This window comes from Nannobrachium achirus (genome assembly GCF_963921795.1).
Source record: "Nannobrachium achirus genome assembly, chromosome: 22".
Taxonomy (NCBI): Eukaryota; Metazoa; Chordata; class Actinopteri; order Myctophiformes; family Myctophidae; genus Nannobrachium; species Nannobrachium achirus.
Window position 1 is genome coordinate 10133196 of NC_137829.1, and position 15232 is coordinate 10148427.

The window sequence follows — 15232 nt, forward strand, 5'->3', positions numbered from 1 at the left end:
CAACACATTTTGCTTATTCAAATGTACACGTTAATCGGTTTTAGAATCTTGAAAAAACAACAGACAAATGGCACGTTTCATATGTTCGCAACACTGCATTGGTTAAAAAAAGCTTTTTGAAAATATATGATATATATGAAAATATTTAAAAGATCAACACGGAGACACACAAATAGTTAAATAATCTTCACAATCATCATTCATTTGCATAAATGTTAAATGCATTTAGATGCATGGATCAATAAATACTATATATTCACATTGCAGAGGTTTGGTAGGCTAGTTGTTTGGAATTATGATGGAACCTTTATGGATTCAACATATACCAGGTTTCATAAAGTGAAGAAAGTATTTTCTTTTTTAGTTTTTTGAACACATGCCGCCTGAGCATATTTTATTGTAGCTTGACTAAAAAGGATGTTGATAAAAAAAAGTGGTGTTTGCGGAAGTGGGAATCACAGTTTGCAGCATTGTTACATATAATTTTTAATAATGATATTATTGACCTTTTGTTTTGTTGTGTTTCAGACAACCTATCGCTACTAGAGGTCTGTCATTTTAGATCATGTGTTCTTGTTCCCCAGCATGCTTGCTGATGACCTCAAGTTGAGCAGCGATGAGGACGACACTGACAGGGTGGGTGGACCCATGCATGCGCTGCACGACCTTTCACTTCTGTCAGAAAAAACATTTTACTGCCTTTCAAAGCACCTCCATATGCGGCTCCCATTACGTTCATTGTTTCTTCTTTCATGTTGGTAATCTTAGCATAGTTGGATACATTTGGTTCTCCCTCCACATTTTCTCTCTGCTCCTCATGCACTCATACATGCAGTCAAATCCATTTGTAACTCTGAGAGTGTACAAATCTAACTAAATTGACCCGTAAGGGGCCCCAGTGTTTGGTACGCTACCTCTGAACGAACCCTTTATGTCCACTGTCTGGTTCCCAAACCAAAAGAGAAATTTGCCCGGTACCCAAACTAGCGGAAACAGCAGATCTACAAGCTCACAACGCGTTGCCTCGCGTGAGTCGCGTCACGTTGTGAGCTTGTAGATCGGCTATTTTCACATTTGTTTTCTAATCTATGGAATTTCTTAGATTTTCATTTTATATATTAATGAAATTACTTTGAAAAATCATTGCATTTTTTTTATTCATGAAAATCTTAGCTTTTCTTGGGAATGTTTTTTGAAAATGTTTTGAAATAATAATAATTAAAAACAAAATATAGGAAACTAAAAATTAAAGTACACTACCCATCAAAATGTTACCGTGACCCACAAATGGATCCCGACCCAATGCTTGGGAACCAGCGTGGTAGAGTATAACACACACACACACACACACACACACACACACACACACACACACACACACACACACACACACACACACACACACACACACACACACACACACACACACACACACACACACAATCATTTTTATCTATCTTAGTCCATGTTTTAACATACTATACTTAGTGATCTGTAGTAGGCTACGATGGTGGATGATGAACCTTCATTTTATATGTTTTGTCTCACTGAAGGTCGCACATCACTCCGTAACCTGGGATGGACACAGGTATGGTACATTATAAGATTATTACACATGTACACGCATGTTTCTTTCTTCTTTTTTGCTTGCATGCCGCATGTTGTACATGTGTATCTATGTGTGTTTAGTGCAGGGGTTCTCAAACTTTATTAGGCCGTGACCCCCAAAATAAACATATTTGAACTGGGGACCCCCACCCTTACAAGCACTTGGAATTGTAGGTATTACATTTATGTGACTCGGTTCCACAGATAAATATTGTGAAAATATGTAGCCAATCTACATGCTCACAACGCCTTGCGTTACGAGGCGTTGTGAGCATGTAGTTCGGCTATCTTATATTTACAATTGGCTTAACGCCGCATCCCACTTCCAAGCCCGTGCACGCCCACTCTGCATCCACTCCAACTCTACTTCGACTCAACGGTAGGGAGAAGAACGTACTTTGTAGGGAGAAGAGCGTAAGGAATACCGCCCACAACCCTATGCCGTCCGCTCATTCGCTAGAGAGCAAGAGAGAGAGAGAGAGAGAGAGAGAGAGTCTCAGGTTACAAGAGGGAAGGGGGGGGCCGCTGCACAGGGGGAGAGAGAGAGAGAGAGAGAGAGAGAGAGAGAGAGAGTCTCAATCGCTAGGATCAGGGGCGTCACTTGGGTATGGCAGGGGTATGCAGCTACCGGGCGCGCAGCAGCGAGAGCCTGCATTCTGCTACCTCCCCTCCTCTCTGTGCTCTGCTCTCAAGACAAGTAGGAATAGGGAAGAAATAGCCAACCAGCAACCAAGCTTTTCTTCTGGAATTAACAAACTAGAATCCACTGTTACTGGGCTAGCTAGCCGAGAGCCTGTAGCTAGCTAGCCGAGAGCCTGTATCTTACAAGAAGTTCGCGGCCCTTCGGGCCACTCACCTCTAGAGTTCACAGCAAGATACTGTCTGTCTGTCTGTCTGTCTGTCTGTCTGTCTGTGTGTGTGTGTGTGTGTCTGTGTGTGTGTGTGTGTGTGTGTCTGTGTGTTGCTAAAATGAAAACATTGAAATAATGAAAATAAAACATTGCCAGGCCTATTATAGTAACAATAATAACACAATTAGGCCAAAACTTTTTTTTATTCAAAACACTTTTTTTTTTTTTTTACAAAAAACATTTTTTTTTTCAAAAAATGTTTTAAAAAATTATTTTTTTAAATTTTATTTTTATTTTATTTTATTTTTTTAAAGCGGGCGTGGACTCTAGATGTGAGCGGCCCGAAGGGCCGCGAACCTCTAGTTTGTTCACAATGTTCGCCTCTTGCTTACTTAATATTTGACAGTTTGGCCAGTTTGGCATTAAAACAGTCTTTAAAGTCCTTAAATTGTCACTTTATAAATGTGCAGATACCCTGTATACACTTATACTGTTACATTGAGTGAGAAAAAATTGGGTGAGAAAAAGAAATTACATTAAGCTAATCATCTGGGGACCCCGCAAAATCATTTGGGGACCCCACTTGGGGTCCCGACCCCAAGTTTGAGAACCACTGGTTTAGTGCATAATTATGTTTACATCCCTTGTGTAAAGTGTAAGTGTGTGTGTTACTGTGTTACTGTGTTTCCATCTGCCCGTCTGTCTGCATGTCTGTCTGAGTGTGCACACGCCCACATGCATGTGTGTACGTAAGCTGACCCCTCTCTGGTGTTTGTGTGTGTGTGTGTGTGGACTGACAGTCTTTCGACACAGCGCACACACATACATGGCGGGCGGGTGAGACATTCCAGCTCAGACTCCTCAGGCTCGGACTCCACCGGCGGTGACTCAGAGAGCTGGAGCCAGCGCTCCGGCACCCCGAGCCCACAAGTTCACTCCGATCCTGGCTCGCCTGCCAACACACAGCCCCCGTGCGCCAAGGAGGTACTATGTCTGCATGTCTTTCTATGTATACACTATTACACAGTAAAATCCATTCGTAACTCTGAGCATGTACACATGTAAGTACGCGTCCATTTGGTTACTTTTGTACGCTCTCAGAGTTCAATCAAACACTGAGGATTACCGTGTAGTTTCTCTCTTTCTCTCTCTGTTGCTCTGTTTGTGTGCCGTAGGGTTCATTCTCCACAGGGAGCAGCACGGAGGCAGTTGAGGGCAGGTGGGGGGCAGGGACAGAGTTATTAGGAATGCTTGTGTGCTGGAGAGGAGCACGTGGAGGGGGGCATGGACGGGAGGGGGGGGGGGGGGGGGGGGCTTCAGCTTCAGGAATTAGAGCCTGGGTGTCATGTCAACAAGCTGAGGCTTAAAGAGGAAAGCCCTCTTGGGAGTTGGAAGTCGCAGAGATTCAGTTTCATGCTAACACTTCATCAGCGATTAGCATAACCCTCTCTTTCAGCTCAGTGGCTGCGTGGTACAAAATGAACTGAACTCTGCTGGGAATTGATTGATGTCAGATAAACCTGACTGGTGTTTTGGATGGGTAAATAGGTCCAGAACTTCACTGTACTGGAATATACAGTATAGGGCATAAAGGTCCCTTATTTTTTGTGGAGGTGTGGACTATTGTGGAATAAAAAGGACAGTGGGGGTGGCTTGTAGGGGATTGCAGGGAAACCTAGTCCTCTTTTTTATGAATGGAAGGCCCTGTGTGACAAGACGGGCCTATTACTGAACGTGCACTATATCAGGCCCCTATAGAGAAGGTAAGGTAGGGGGACCATGTGTTTTTCATCTACGGAGCGTTCGAGTGTCTCCCAGGGAGGGAGGGAGGGACTGGGTGAGGGGGGGGGGGGGGGGGTTGGAGCTTTGGACGCAGCAGCTCCAGAGTTCCAGGTAGAGAGGGAGGAGGGAGAGAAAGTAGGCGGGAGAGACGGAGTGAGGGAGGGGAGCACAGAGAGGGTACAAGAGATGTAGTGTCTTCTCTGGAAAGAGGGCGAAGGATGAGGGGAGGGGGTCACTGTTTGACTTGAGGAGTATAAGTTTAATTTAGCTCTGGTCAGCAAGGAGAGAAAGAAGCTGAGAGAGAGCGAGGGCAGAGGAGAAGAAGTTTGCTCTCCAGGAGTGAGTATCGTTGTTCCTTTTTATTTAGTTTAAACTTCCTTTCTCATTATGTTCTTTCTGTTCTCCTGGTTACCCAGCCAGTTGTTAAGCAAACAGTGCATGAGTCATTTGCAGTAATTGGGAGGGGGGTTGAGCTACGGTCAGCACAGATGTGGATACTTGAGCAACAGACTGTAGTGAGTATTGTTGAGACAAACTTGCTTGGTTGAAATGTCTCAAGATCAGCCATTAACAACAGTTTCTAGATTTTCTAGATGTTTTCTGAATGAATGGATGCAGAATCTCAAAGTCAAGATGCTGACTTTGTGATTAATCACTTGCAAAGAGAAGCCCATGTTGCTGTATGATGTGTTAGTTGGATTGGTTTCTGTGTGTAGTGTAAAAGGTCAGGGTGTAGCTTTTGGTATGTGTCATCTCCTGGAGGCTTGAATTTACCTTAAAACATTCCACATTCCTTCCTTGCAACCATCCACTAATTTGGTAATGGCTTCCTCCCCCTCTCCTTCCCTTTTCAATGACAATGTGTGAGTGAAATTTGCATGTGTTGGCTCCCACTTTTACATATCTACTGATTTTGAGTTCTCTACTGCATTCCTACAAAGATTGTTAATGTCTCTTTCTTTCTTTTTTAGACAGATCATCCCTCCACTCAGTGGCAGCTGGATAAATGGCTCAAGAAGGTCCGAAAAAAATCTTCCAGTTGTGAACAGGATCCCAGAGAGCACACCCAGAGCATTCCAGGAAACCTACCCTCTCCACAGAACCACAGAGCCCCGTCTCCGGCCAGATCCTGGGACAACAATCAGGAATACAGTCCTAGTCAAAGTCCTATCCCCAGCCCGCAGTTCAATTACAGCTTCAGGAATAGCCCTTTGCCTAGTCCTGGCTACAGCTTCTGCCCTAGCCCAAGCCCATTCCCCAGCACCTGTCCAAGTCCCGGTAGCCCAAGACACAGCCCTAACCCCAGCCCAGTTACAAGCGTTTGTCCCAGTCCGCATGGTAGCCCAAGAGCCAGCCGTAGCCCCAACCCCATACCACGACAACCTCCAGTTAGCCCAAGTCCCAGCCTCCCTCCTTCTAGTCCTTGTCACTATCCTCAGGTTGAGAGCCCTCACCAGGACAGCCAAACAAGATCTATCCACCACACCAGTCCCAACAGGACGACAATTTGCCAATGGTCTGGCCCTGTGCCCACTGCTGATACCAAGGCCAAGCCAAGACCAAGGCCCTGTGCCCAGCCACCCCCCCAACACAAGCCCAAGAATAAACCTCCACAAGATCAACCCCAAAACCAAAGCAAGGCCACAGTAAGAAATAAGACTACTCCAATTTTGAACTCTGAGAAAAGAGAAAGCCACAAAACAAGGCCTAAGCCTAATGTGCCACCAACCTCTGCACATCTCGCTGTAAGTCTCAAAGCCAAATACCCTTCGAAATTTGAGCAAACTCCCAAGCAACTGAGGCCTAGTCAGAGTTTCAACCCGAGCAACAGACCTACATATCAGCCTAGCTCACGAACTAGCCCCACACTTAGAACAAAGCACTTACCTGCTCCTGCACGAGAAACCAGTGGAAAGGCTGGTCACATTTCACATTCCCAATCTACCTCCAAAACCGTTGGCAATCCTGTTGCCGGGTCTGGCTTGAGATCCAGCCCCAGTCTAAAACCTAGAGCCAAGTGTGAAGCCCCGGTCCCAGTCCACGTCACTCACACTAAACCCACACAAAAGAAGCCCCAGTCCAAGGAACGGGAAGTGGACCACAGAGAGGCCACCCAAGCCAAGGCAGAGGAGCGAACGAGAGAGAGAAAAGAGGACAGACAAAGGCAGAAACCAAGTGAGAAACAGAGAGAGAAGCACGGCCGAAAGGAAGACAGGAGACTGGCGGAGGAGCAGCTACTGAGACGTCCCTGGATCCAAAGTTCAGAGGAAGAGGAGGAGCAAGAGGAGGAAGGACTGAAAGAGTGTCAACAAAGGAGCGAGGAGACGAGGAGGAGGACGAAGAAGGAGCAGCAGAGAGGTGAATGGCAGGCTGTCCAGCCCAGGCAGAGACCTCACACCAACACAGAGCGCCACCACCTCCAAGGAGACCCACGTCACCAGAGGACCACAAAAAATAGTGAGGAGAGAGCATCGCACCCCGGACCCTCCCCTCCGGTATCACATCCCCCGACTCATCTGATCCCAGCTTCATCTTCGTCCTCTTCCTCATCTGCATCCGATTCAGAGTCTGAGTGTCGTGCGGACATCACCACGGTACCAGCAGATTCCACGTCGCACAAAAGGCAAACCCCCAGGAGAGGCCACCACCTGGGCCCCGGGAGGCCAAAAGACACCAACGGGCATAACGTGGTCATCCCCAGAGGTTCCTCTTTGGAGGTTCCAGGCGAAGGACAGCAGAGCACTGGGGCGCGTAAACTCTACACCCTGGTCCCTTTCGGGCGCAGTGAGCAGGCCACAGCCCCTTCGCAGCGAGGGCTGAGAAACTTAGTGGTACAGATAGACCTCTCCCTTCTTAAAAGGGTCCCAGACACCACCAGTGCAGCTCATAAACCACATTCGGCCTCTTCATCCAAGGCCAAGCAAAGAGAGGCCATGAGGCATCTATACGTCCCCGAGACAGAGAATAGAGACACTAGACGGAAACGCAAGGTTGAGCATATACCTGATATTCTCTTCTTAATGTAGCGTTTCATTGCACGTCAGCTTTCGTGTATACAGTATGATTTGTGTACGAATGTTTCTAATGCTTGTGTTCTAATATATGAATGTATTTGTGCGTGGTCTTGACAGTCTGAGAATGGCGTTTCACACAGAGAAATGAAGAGGAACAGCTCTTATGGAAAAGACCAATGTCAGACAGAGTCCTCTGTTCACAAACCTCAGCGGAATCTCTCAACGGAAACCATACACAATGGGTAAGATCCTTGTCATGTGAGCATACACATATACGTAGGCTGTCAGAGGTTAGCATATTGATTACACACACACATGCATATGACAATATGAGTTTATAGTTTCCTTACGACAAGATGTGGCGTGTGTGTGTGTGTGTGTGTGTGTGTGTGTGTGTGTGTGTGTGTGTGTGTGTGTGTGTGTGTGTGTGGTCGCACAGGTACTTGGAGGAATATTTGGACAGCAAGAGACCATTGTCTCCACTGTCACCACTGTCTGACAGCCCTGAGCCCCCCAAGGCCCCCTCTAAAGTGCAGAACTCCGAACAGCATTACTCGAATGGACAAAAAGACAATGAGAGAGATTCTTCTTTAAAGGTTAAAAAAACCACAAAAGAAAACATACAAATATAAAAAGATAAATATGTACTCTTTCAACTCCTGCCACTCCTGGTTCATGTCAACTAATCTCTTCCGATCCAGCCCAAGATGGAGGTGGAGTGTATGGGAGCAGCAGGGCAGCTGCAGCAGCCGGTGTCCGGTTCTTGGCGCCCACCTATGAGACAGCCAGGAGGGCAGAAGGCCACCATACCCAGTCATGACCCGTAAGTGATCTTGTCCACTGTGTCCGTGTCGTGCCTTATCCTAGAATCCCATATCGTCACTGTCAGGTCCAAAACCTTCCTTTTTTTGTTACTATTATAAAAAGGATTTAAAATAGTGAAAATAGACGATCTACAAGCACACAGCGCCTCGCACCGTGAAAATCGGCTATTTTCACTACTTTTGTGCAAAACTCTTGTATGATCAAGTAGGGCTTTGACTTACGAAAGAACATACTATTTTGAAACTTGGAGATACAAGGTTTCTGCCCAACGGTGACGAGACAGAATACAGAGGAATACAATCTTAAAGGACCATACCAGTGGTTTGGCATGTTCAGTGATGTAAAGAGAGAGTGGCGACAACTCTGTTCACTCCAGTCGAATAATAAATGTATGGCAATGCTGCAGCATGGAGCCTCTCAATGGTTCCTGGAAGTTAGCAGCAAACACTAGCCACGCAGTAGAGTTGCAGGAGAACAGACAAGTCAGAAGAGTTAATGTCTAATAATATACATCTCACTTGACTTGAGAATTAGTGCCACCTACTGCTTATCTCATGTAATATGCCTGATTCACACTTTTCTTACATTTTTTTTCTCCCCTATGTTTCTAAGGCTCACTAAGAATCTATGGAATTATGGTTATTGCATGGTTATGTTCTATAATACATATGTTATTTGTTATGTTTTATTGCATTTCAAAGTATGGGTTGTTTGAAAGATTCACATATTAAATTCAAACGTCCATGACTATTTTTTTTTTGCTCAATGTATTTTGTTGTTTTTTCTTTTTTTTCTTCAAAAAGTACAGTAAAGACAAACAAGTAAAGCAACTCTTAAAACTGGTGTCAAAGGAAAACAGAAAACAACCAACAACATATGAGTATGCTTACATTGCAATATCTAGAATTTAAACATTAAGAGGCATTGTCCGCTGATCAACATTATGAAAGAAAGGGCTGCCACACTCTGGTAAACTTATCAGTAGATCCCCTCAGTGTATATCTATTTTCTAGTTTAAAAGACATGGCTTTGCAGCTCAATCGACCAAAGGAAAGGGGACAATATTTTTCCAATTTAAGAGAATTAAACGCTGTGCCAGCAAGGCAGAGTAGGCTATGCTGTCCAAGTGTGTCCCACGCAAGCCAAGATTCTCCGAAGGCACAAGACCAAGCAAAGGGCAAGGCTAAATTGTTCGACCGGAGATACTGTATATGAAAATACTGTACCTCAAATATGGAGGGCCAAGATGCTGACAGACTTGGGCAAGACCGGAACATAAGGAAAAGACTGGCAAGGGCTTGCTTACATCTGTCACAAGTAGAATCAACTGCGGGAAATATCCTCATGAATGATGTTTTAACATTGCTATGGTCCTTTAATAGCCATTGGGATATGCTGTGTTGAAAAAGTGTGAATCACTGTCCCTGTGAATCTCTCTCTCTGTCTTCCTAGTCCACACCATGCTGAGTACTACATGCACGAGGCCAAGAGGATGAAACACCGTGCAGATGCCATGGTGAGCTCTCTGCTATACCAACATGAAGCAACACACTGGTGGTACACTGTACATTCCAGAGTGCTACTGTAGTTTTTACTCTCAAAGTGTACAAACTCTCATAAATTACATTAACACTGATGATTTTACTGTTAGTGAAATAAATATATTTTACTTCTCAACTCACCATCCCCTGTCTGTATGTCCCTTTGCCAGGTGGACAAGTTGGGGAAGGCGGTGAACTATGTTGACGCTGCTCTCTCCTTCATGGAGTGTGGGAAAGCCATGGAGGAGGGCCCGCTGGAAGCCAAGTCTCCTTACACTATGTACTCCGAGACAGTGGAGCTCATCAGGTGAGACATGCAAGGTTACTGTGTAAAATACTGTGCAAGAAAAGTTGATTATTGAATTATTGTTGCTGTCAGGCACAAACCTAGTATCTCCCATATGAAATCTCTTAGTTTTCTTTTGTTTTAATGTCCTATTTTATACTTTGTTATATGTGTCTCTTATACTTTGTTACATGTCTTGCAAAAATAGACGATATACAAGCTCATATGAACAATATTGCAATGCGATGTCTCTTATACTTTGTTGCATGTCTCGCAAAAATAGACGATATACAAGCTCATATGAACAATATTGCAATGCGATGCACATATTATATGAAAGGACCACAATGGAAATTAGCTGCTGCCTTTCTTGCATTTTATTCTTTTTTATAATGGTGTAACTGACAATAATGTACTTTACATTATGTTTATTATCAATGAAGAAGTCAAAGTACGCTGTGAGCTTGTAGATTGGCTATTTTCGTTATTCTTGAAAATTATTTGGAAGAAATTGTCAAAAAACTGTGAAAACGTTAGCCTAAAGTGACATGATCAAATTAGGAACACCAAGTTGAAAATGGTTAAGTCTGTCTATCTGTGAGTTTTATAACTGTTTAACCAATAAAAAGTGTTAGAAAAAGCTACTTTGGAGCCATTTTGAAACACATTTCAATTTCCTGAAAAGCAATGGTTTTGGACATACAAGGCTGGTAAAACGATATATGTAGAACAGACATTCACTGGCACATATACTATAGTGTACATAATGATGCAAAGTGAGGATGCATTTTGTAATAGCCCTGTGGTTTCAGGTACGCTATGAGGCTGAAGAGCCACTCTGGCCCTGGGGCAAGACAGGAAGACAAGCAGCTGGCTGTTCTGTGGTGCGTACATCGCCTTCTCTGTTTACACCTCATCCATCACCTGGCTGAGGGACCTTCACATTTAGGAGGAATTGTTGTCTCTCCATGTTTGCTTGATCAGTTAATTACTTATGTTCCAACAGTTTCAGGTGCCTTGCGCTCCTCTACTGGCAGATGTTTCGGCTGAAGAAGGACCATGCGCTCAAATACTCCAAAGCTCTACTGGACTACTTTAAGGTATTTCTGAGCGGTGCTCCTAGAAGGAGCTAAGCTCCAACATCTGGCTTTGTCCGGTTCCCCAAAAATGTCTGGTCCCCAAAAGATTTCCGGGCCACAAATAATGTGAATCGTGGCCTACATCTTGGCACAAATGGCTCAAAGTTTGTTGTACGCCCTGGGTCCCATTGGCCAAGCTTTGCAGGACACGCTGTGATTGGCCAGCGGGACACTTGATGAGATGAACTCTTGTAAATTGTAAATTGTAACTCATAAATAGCGCCGCTCACTTCACACTAGGTGTGATTTTTTCTCGGAGGTTAGAAAAACTGAAGGAAATACTGTATTATGGCTTCACAATCATGCTTGAATGAATTGAAAGGGCTGGGTGGATTTACATGCCTATATGATTCTTGATCACTGTGTGTCATTACAGAGCTCTCCCAAAGTGCCTATTACATCGTCCCCTTTCTGGAACGACTCTGGAAAGTAAGCAGATTAATCAATTCTCCCCCCTATTTGATTCAAATAGATAGCCCGTTAATGTTTGTATATTATTATCTTTCAGTTGTGCATTTGTCTTTGCTCCCAGAGGTACAGGTGGACCACCTTCTTCACTCTCTCCCAACCCCAAACACCTGGGCCCGGGGTCACATGGGGGCAGCACTGCCCCCTCCCTCATCAGCATTCCCCAACGTATCCACCAGATGGCAGCAAACCACCTAAACATCACCAACAGTGTCCTGTATAGTTATGAGTACTGGGAGGTGGCAGACAACCTTGCTAAAGAGAATAAAGGTGAGGAAGCCAAATAAATGGTTTACACCTGAAGAAGGCCAATGTAGGCCGAAACGTTGTATTTTTCCGCTCTATTAATACATTTCTGGGGAGCTTATAGACAGTGTGCGGACCTTTTCTTCTTTTCCAGTATTATTTTTTTGGTCCAGCACCCGTCGCAGTCCTTTTTGGATGTGCGTGTATCTACAGTCCGCTATTGAAGCCAAATAAATGTACATGTTTCTAAATAGCTTTGGGGGCATTTTTATTTTTCTTAATCCCCTTTTCTTTATCTTTACTATTCATTCCAGAATTCTTCAACTACTTAAACACTCTTTCGGGGCCGCTGACCCTCCATAGTAGCATCGCTCATGCTGTCCAGTACACCAGACAGGCTCTCCAGTGGATACGTATCAGTGCCAAACTCAACTAGCAAATCAGAGGATTCAACCGAGCCTGTCTGTCACACCAAGGCCTTACTGAGATGTGACGAAGGCCTGGACTCTCATCTCTTTTCAGTTTGACTGCCATGGGTTTCTCCAGGACACACTGTGCTGCCAAATACTGGAGGGTGGACTGTTATGGTGCCCATCATCATTTGGATTCTAGGTTGCTGTACTCACCACACCCAGAGACTTATTGTGTGAAAATACTTCAAACTGTGGCCTCTCTTTCCCCACCCTGTCTGAAAATGATCCATAAAAAGAGAAAAACAGATCTCCGAACTCCTTCGAGCATTACTGCAACCATGTCATCAATCATAGTGGATAAACCTGACCAAATGTGTGAAATCCGGATTTAATGTCTGACTTTGGCCAAATTTTCCATTGTGACTCAAACACGGGACGCCCAATACGTTTGTTTTAGACCCAAAGAAAAGCTGTCTGACAGACTGATTGGATTAAAATGTAAAACAAAGTGGACATTGGATTTGGGGATTTTGGATCTTGTGAAATGATATACCACTTTATCCAAAGTAGCAAACAAAGCAAGATCTTTTGCCTTCATGATTTTTTATGACATTTGGACTTTTTAAAACTGTGATATTTTCACCTTTTGTGACTTTTTATTGTGCAATAATTTATGTATTTTCAGTTTTTATGAAAAAGGGAAAGAAAAAAAAACTAAGCAATCTAATTGGTTGATTTAGTCTAGAATAGAATCCAACATTGAAGATTTTTTTCTATGCAAAAAATATTTTTGTTGCTGTTTAAGTGTTGAATTGTGAAATAGATTGTATCTATGTGAAATGGAACTGAAGTAATACTCTTCTGGTAAAATTACTTCCAATCCTCTGTGAGAATTCTTTCAATTATTTATTACTATAATATAAACTATTATTATAAACTTACTTTTATTCTGTCATGATAACATGAATCTACAGTCAATGTTCCTCTAAACTTGGGCTGGGTGCTCTACCATGACAGATTTTTTTTCTTTCTTTTTTTAAGATTTTTTTTCTTTTATTTTCTTTATACAGTAGACTGACAGGAAATGGGGGGAGAGATGGGGAGTGACACGCGGCAAAGGTCATCTGGATCGGGAATCGAACCGGCGATGCCTAACACGTTAGTGCCTTCATCAAAGCATCAAGAAAAGGATGCTCTGATGGTGAGACTGATCATGAGTCTTCAGTATTTCTACTTTTATTCAAGCCTGGAATTATGTCAGCACTTTTTTATGCCCTGGCCCATTGCAGCATGAATCTACAGTCATTTGTAGTATGAATAGAACGTTCCATAATGATCATTTTGTGAATGTCGCTTGCTGACGAGAACTGATTTTCAAGCTAACAGGTGTGACATTCAGTTATTTTCTGCAAGAGACATCATCATACTACAGACAGAGTATAATTTGGACTTATTAATTAAATTAAATTAACATAGATTATATAACATAGACATTATGCAAAAACAACTGGTGCAGAATCAAGCTAGTGGTTACCAATTAAAGACATAACACTATCAGGGAATAGCTTCAGTGTCCAGACTCTTTGAATCGATGACTTTGTGATCCTGTGTCTCCTAAAGAGTCCTTGGCATCTGGTCATTTTCAAAATGCTGCCCGCCCTCTTCACAAATCACAATACCTAAGCCTATGATGTTTTATTATTTTAATACGTCTTGGCTTATTTTAATACATCTTGGCTTATTATATACATATTTATATTTATTATTATTATTATTATTATTACAAAAAGTTAAAGGGAGAGAGAGAGAGAGGGAGGCGATTCATTAGTCATACATGGCTCTTCAGAGACCTGACTCTCTTTCTGATTCTCCATCACTATAGACTACTTCCTTCTGCACCAATAGAAAGTCAGCATGTGAAACCTCAGCATCCTATGTCTAGTACCATAGCAACAGTTAAAGAGAGCAGCCAATAAGGGGCTCTGAGGAGCATGACAAGCCATAGATCAATAATATCCCATTTGTAAAGTAAACTCCATAGTCCAGAGTAGAAAATTACGTGTTTTTCTCTCCAGACCACAAAGTTTGCAGGACTATGACCTAGTTTATTCTAACAAGCAATCTGTCAACAAATAGCTACTATTCAGGAAATACTGCTGTGATCGATTTTGTATTGCAGGTTATTTAGTGCATTGATTAAACTTCACACGATATGAACTGGCCTAATGGCCTATGTCTCCTCCTGAGCTCAGCAAAATAGGAACACGTGAGGATCTGACATCGCCCACCTTCTTAACTGCAAAAAAAAAAAAAAAAAAAAGGATAAAGGAAGAAAAAAGCGTGACATTTCTCACTAAGGCTGCAAGGGTAGCTTACTTTGGAAGCGAGTGTGGTCTGTGTTGGGTTACCTTATGTCACATCGCCTGCAGTGTGAAATTGGGACACCACATTTGGATGCTCTTTCAGTATTCTGCACACAAGCAAGTCCCACCGTCTGCGTCACGGCCGAGTCTGATCCATCAGTGACTGTGCACGAGCCAGGGTTTCTGAGGACACCTGTGCCACCATGAGCCAGACAGTTACACAAAGGAGAGAGAGAATACAGTCTGTTTGATGGCTGGCTTGGCTGTCGCAGGGATTAAGCAACCGACCCTGGGGGGATAGACAGCAAACTAAGCGTCGCCTGTCCTGGTCACTGAATGCCGAGGCCAGTTGTTCCCTCGACGAGTTTTCACAAACATTGTAAAAACATTGATGTATAAAGGGCTAATATAACTTGCCATATAATCAACTGACAATGACTAGAAATTGAAGCATGCCTTCGTGCTCTGCGTCAAAACAGACGAGCTTCTATGAGCTCGGCGCTCCACACGATGGCGCCGTGACAACTAGCTCTAGTCCAGAGCGTTAGCCAGAGCTCTCCAACGCTCTGCCAGAAAGCCGGCTCAGATACAGGACAAGGAATAACACTTCCCTGCGAGGGCTCGACTTCAGTAAAAAACAAACAAAAAAAAACTACACTCTACTCACCTAAACAAAGGCAGTTTTGCGTTGTTGAA

At 43.5% G+C, this 15232-nt stretch overlaps 1 protein-coding gene across 1 annotated transcript in view; it reads left to right on the top strand.

Annotated features, from left to right (window-relative positions):
• aff3 (AF4/FMR2 family, member 3) overlaps window positions 1-13058 on the top strand; it is a gene marked incomplete at its 5' end in the record, with an annotated part of 44972 nt that extends 31914 nt beyond the window's left edge. The window contains 12 exons of the mRNA XM_080753557.1: window positions 3260-3443; window positions 5213-7231; window positions 7373-7497; window positions 7695-7851; window positions 7957-8078; window positions 9533-9596; window positions 9792-9928; window positions 10720-10791; window positions 10914-11007; window positions 11423-11475; window positions 11579-11784; window positions 12075-13058. Of these exons, the coding sequence (XP_080609683.1) occupies window positions 3260-3443; window positions 5213-7231; window positions 7373-7497; window positions 7695-7851; window positions 7957-8078; window positions 9533-9596; window positions 9792-9928; window positions 10720-10791; window positions 10914-11007; window positions 11423-11475; window positions 11579-11784; window positions 12075-12196 (3355 nt within the window). The 3' untranslated portion in view covers window positions 12197-13058. The remainder of the gene's footprint in view (window positions 1-3259; window positions 3444-5212; window positions 7232-7372; window positions 7498-7694; window positions 7852-7956; window positions 8079-9532; window positions 9597-9791; window positions 9929-10719; window positions 10792-10913; window positions 11008-11422; window positions 11476-11578; window positions 11785-12074) is intronic.
• Window positions 13059-15232: the final 2174 nt, after the last annotated feature.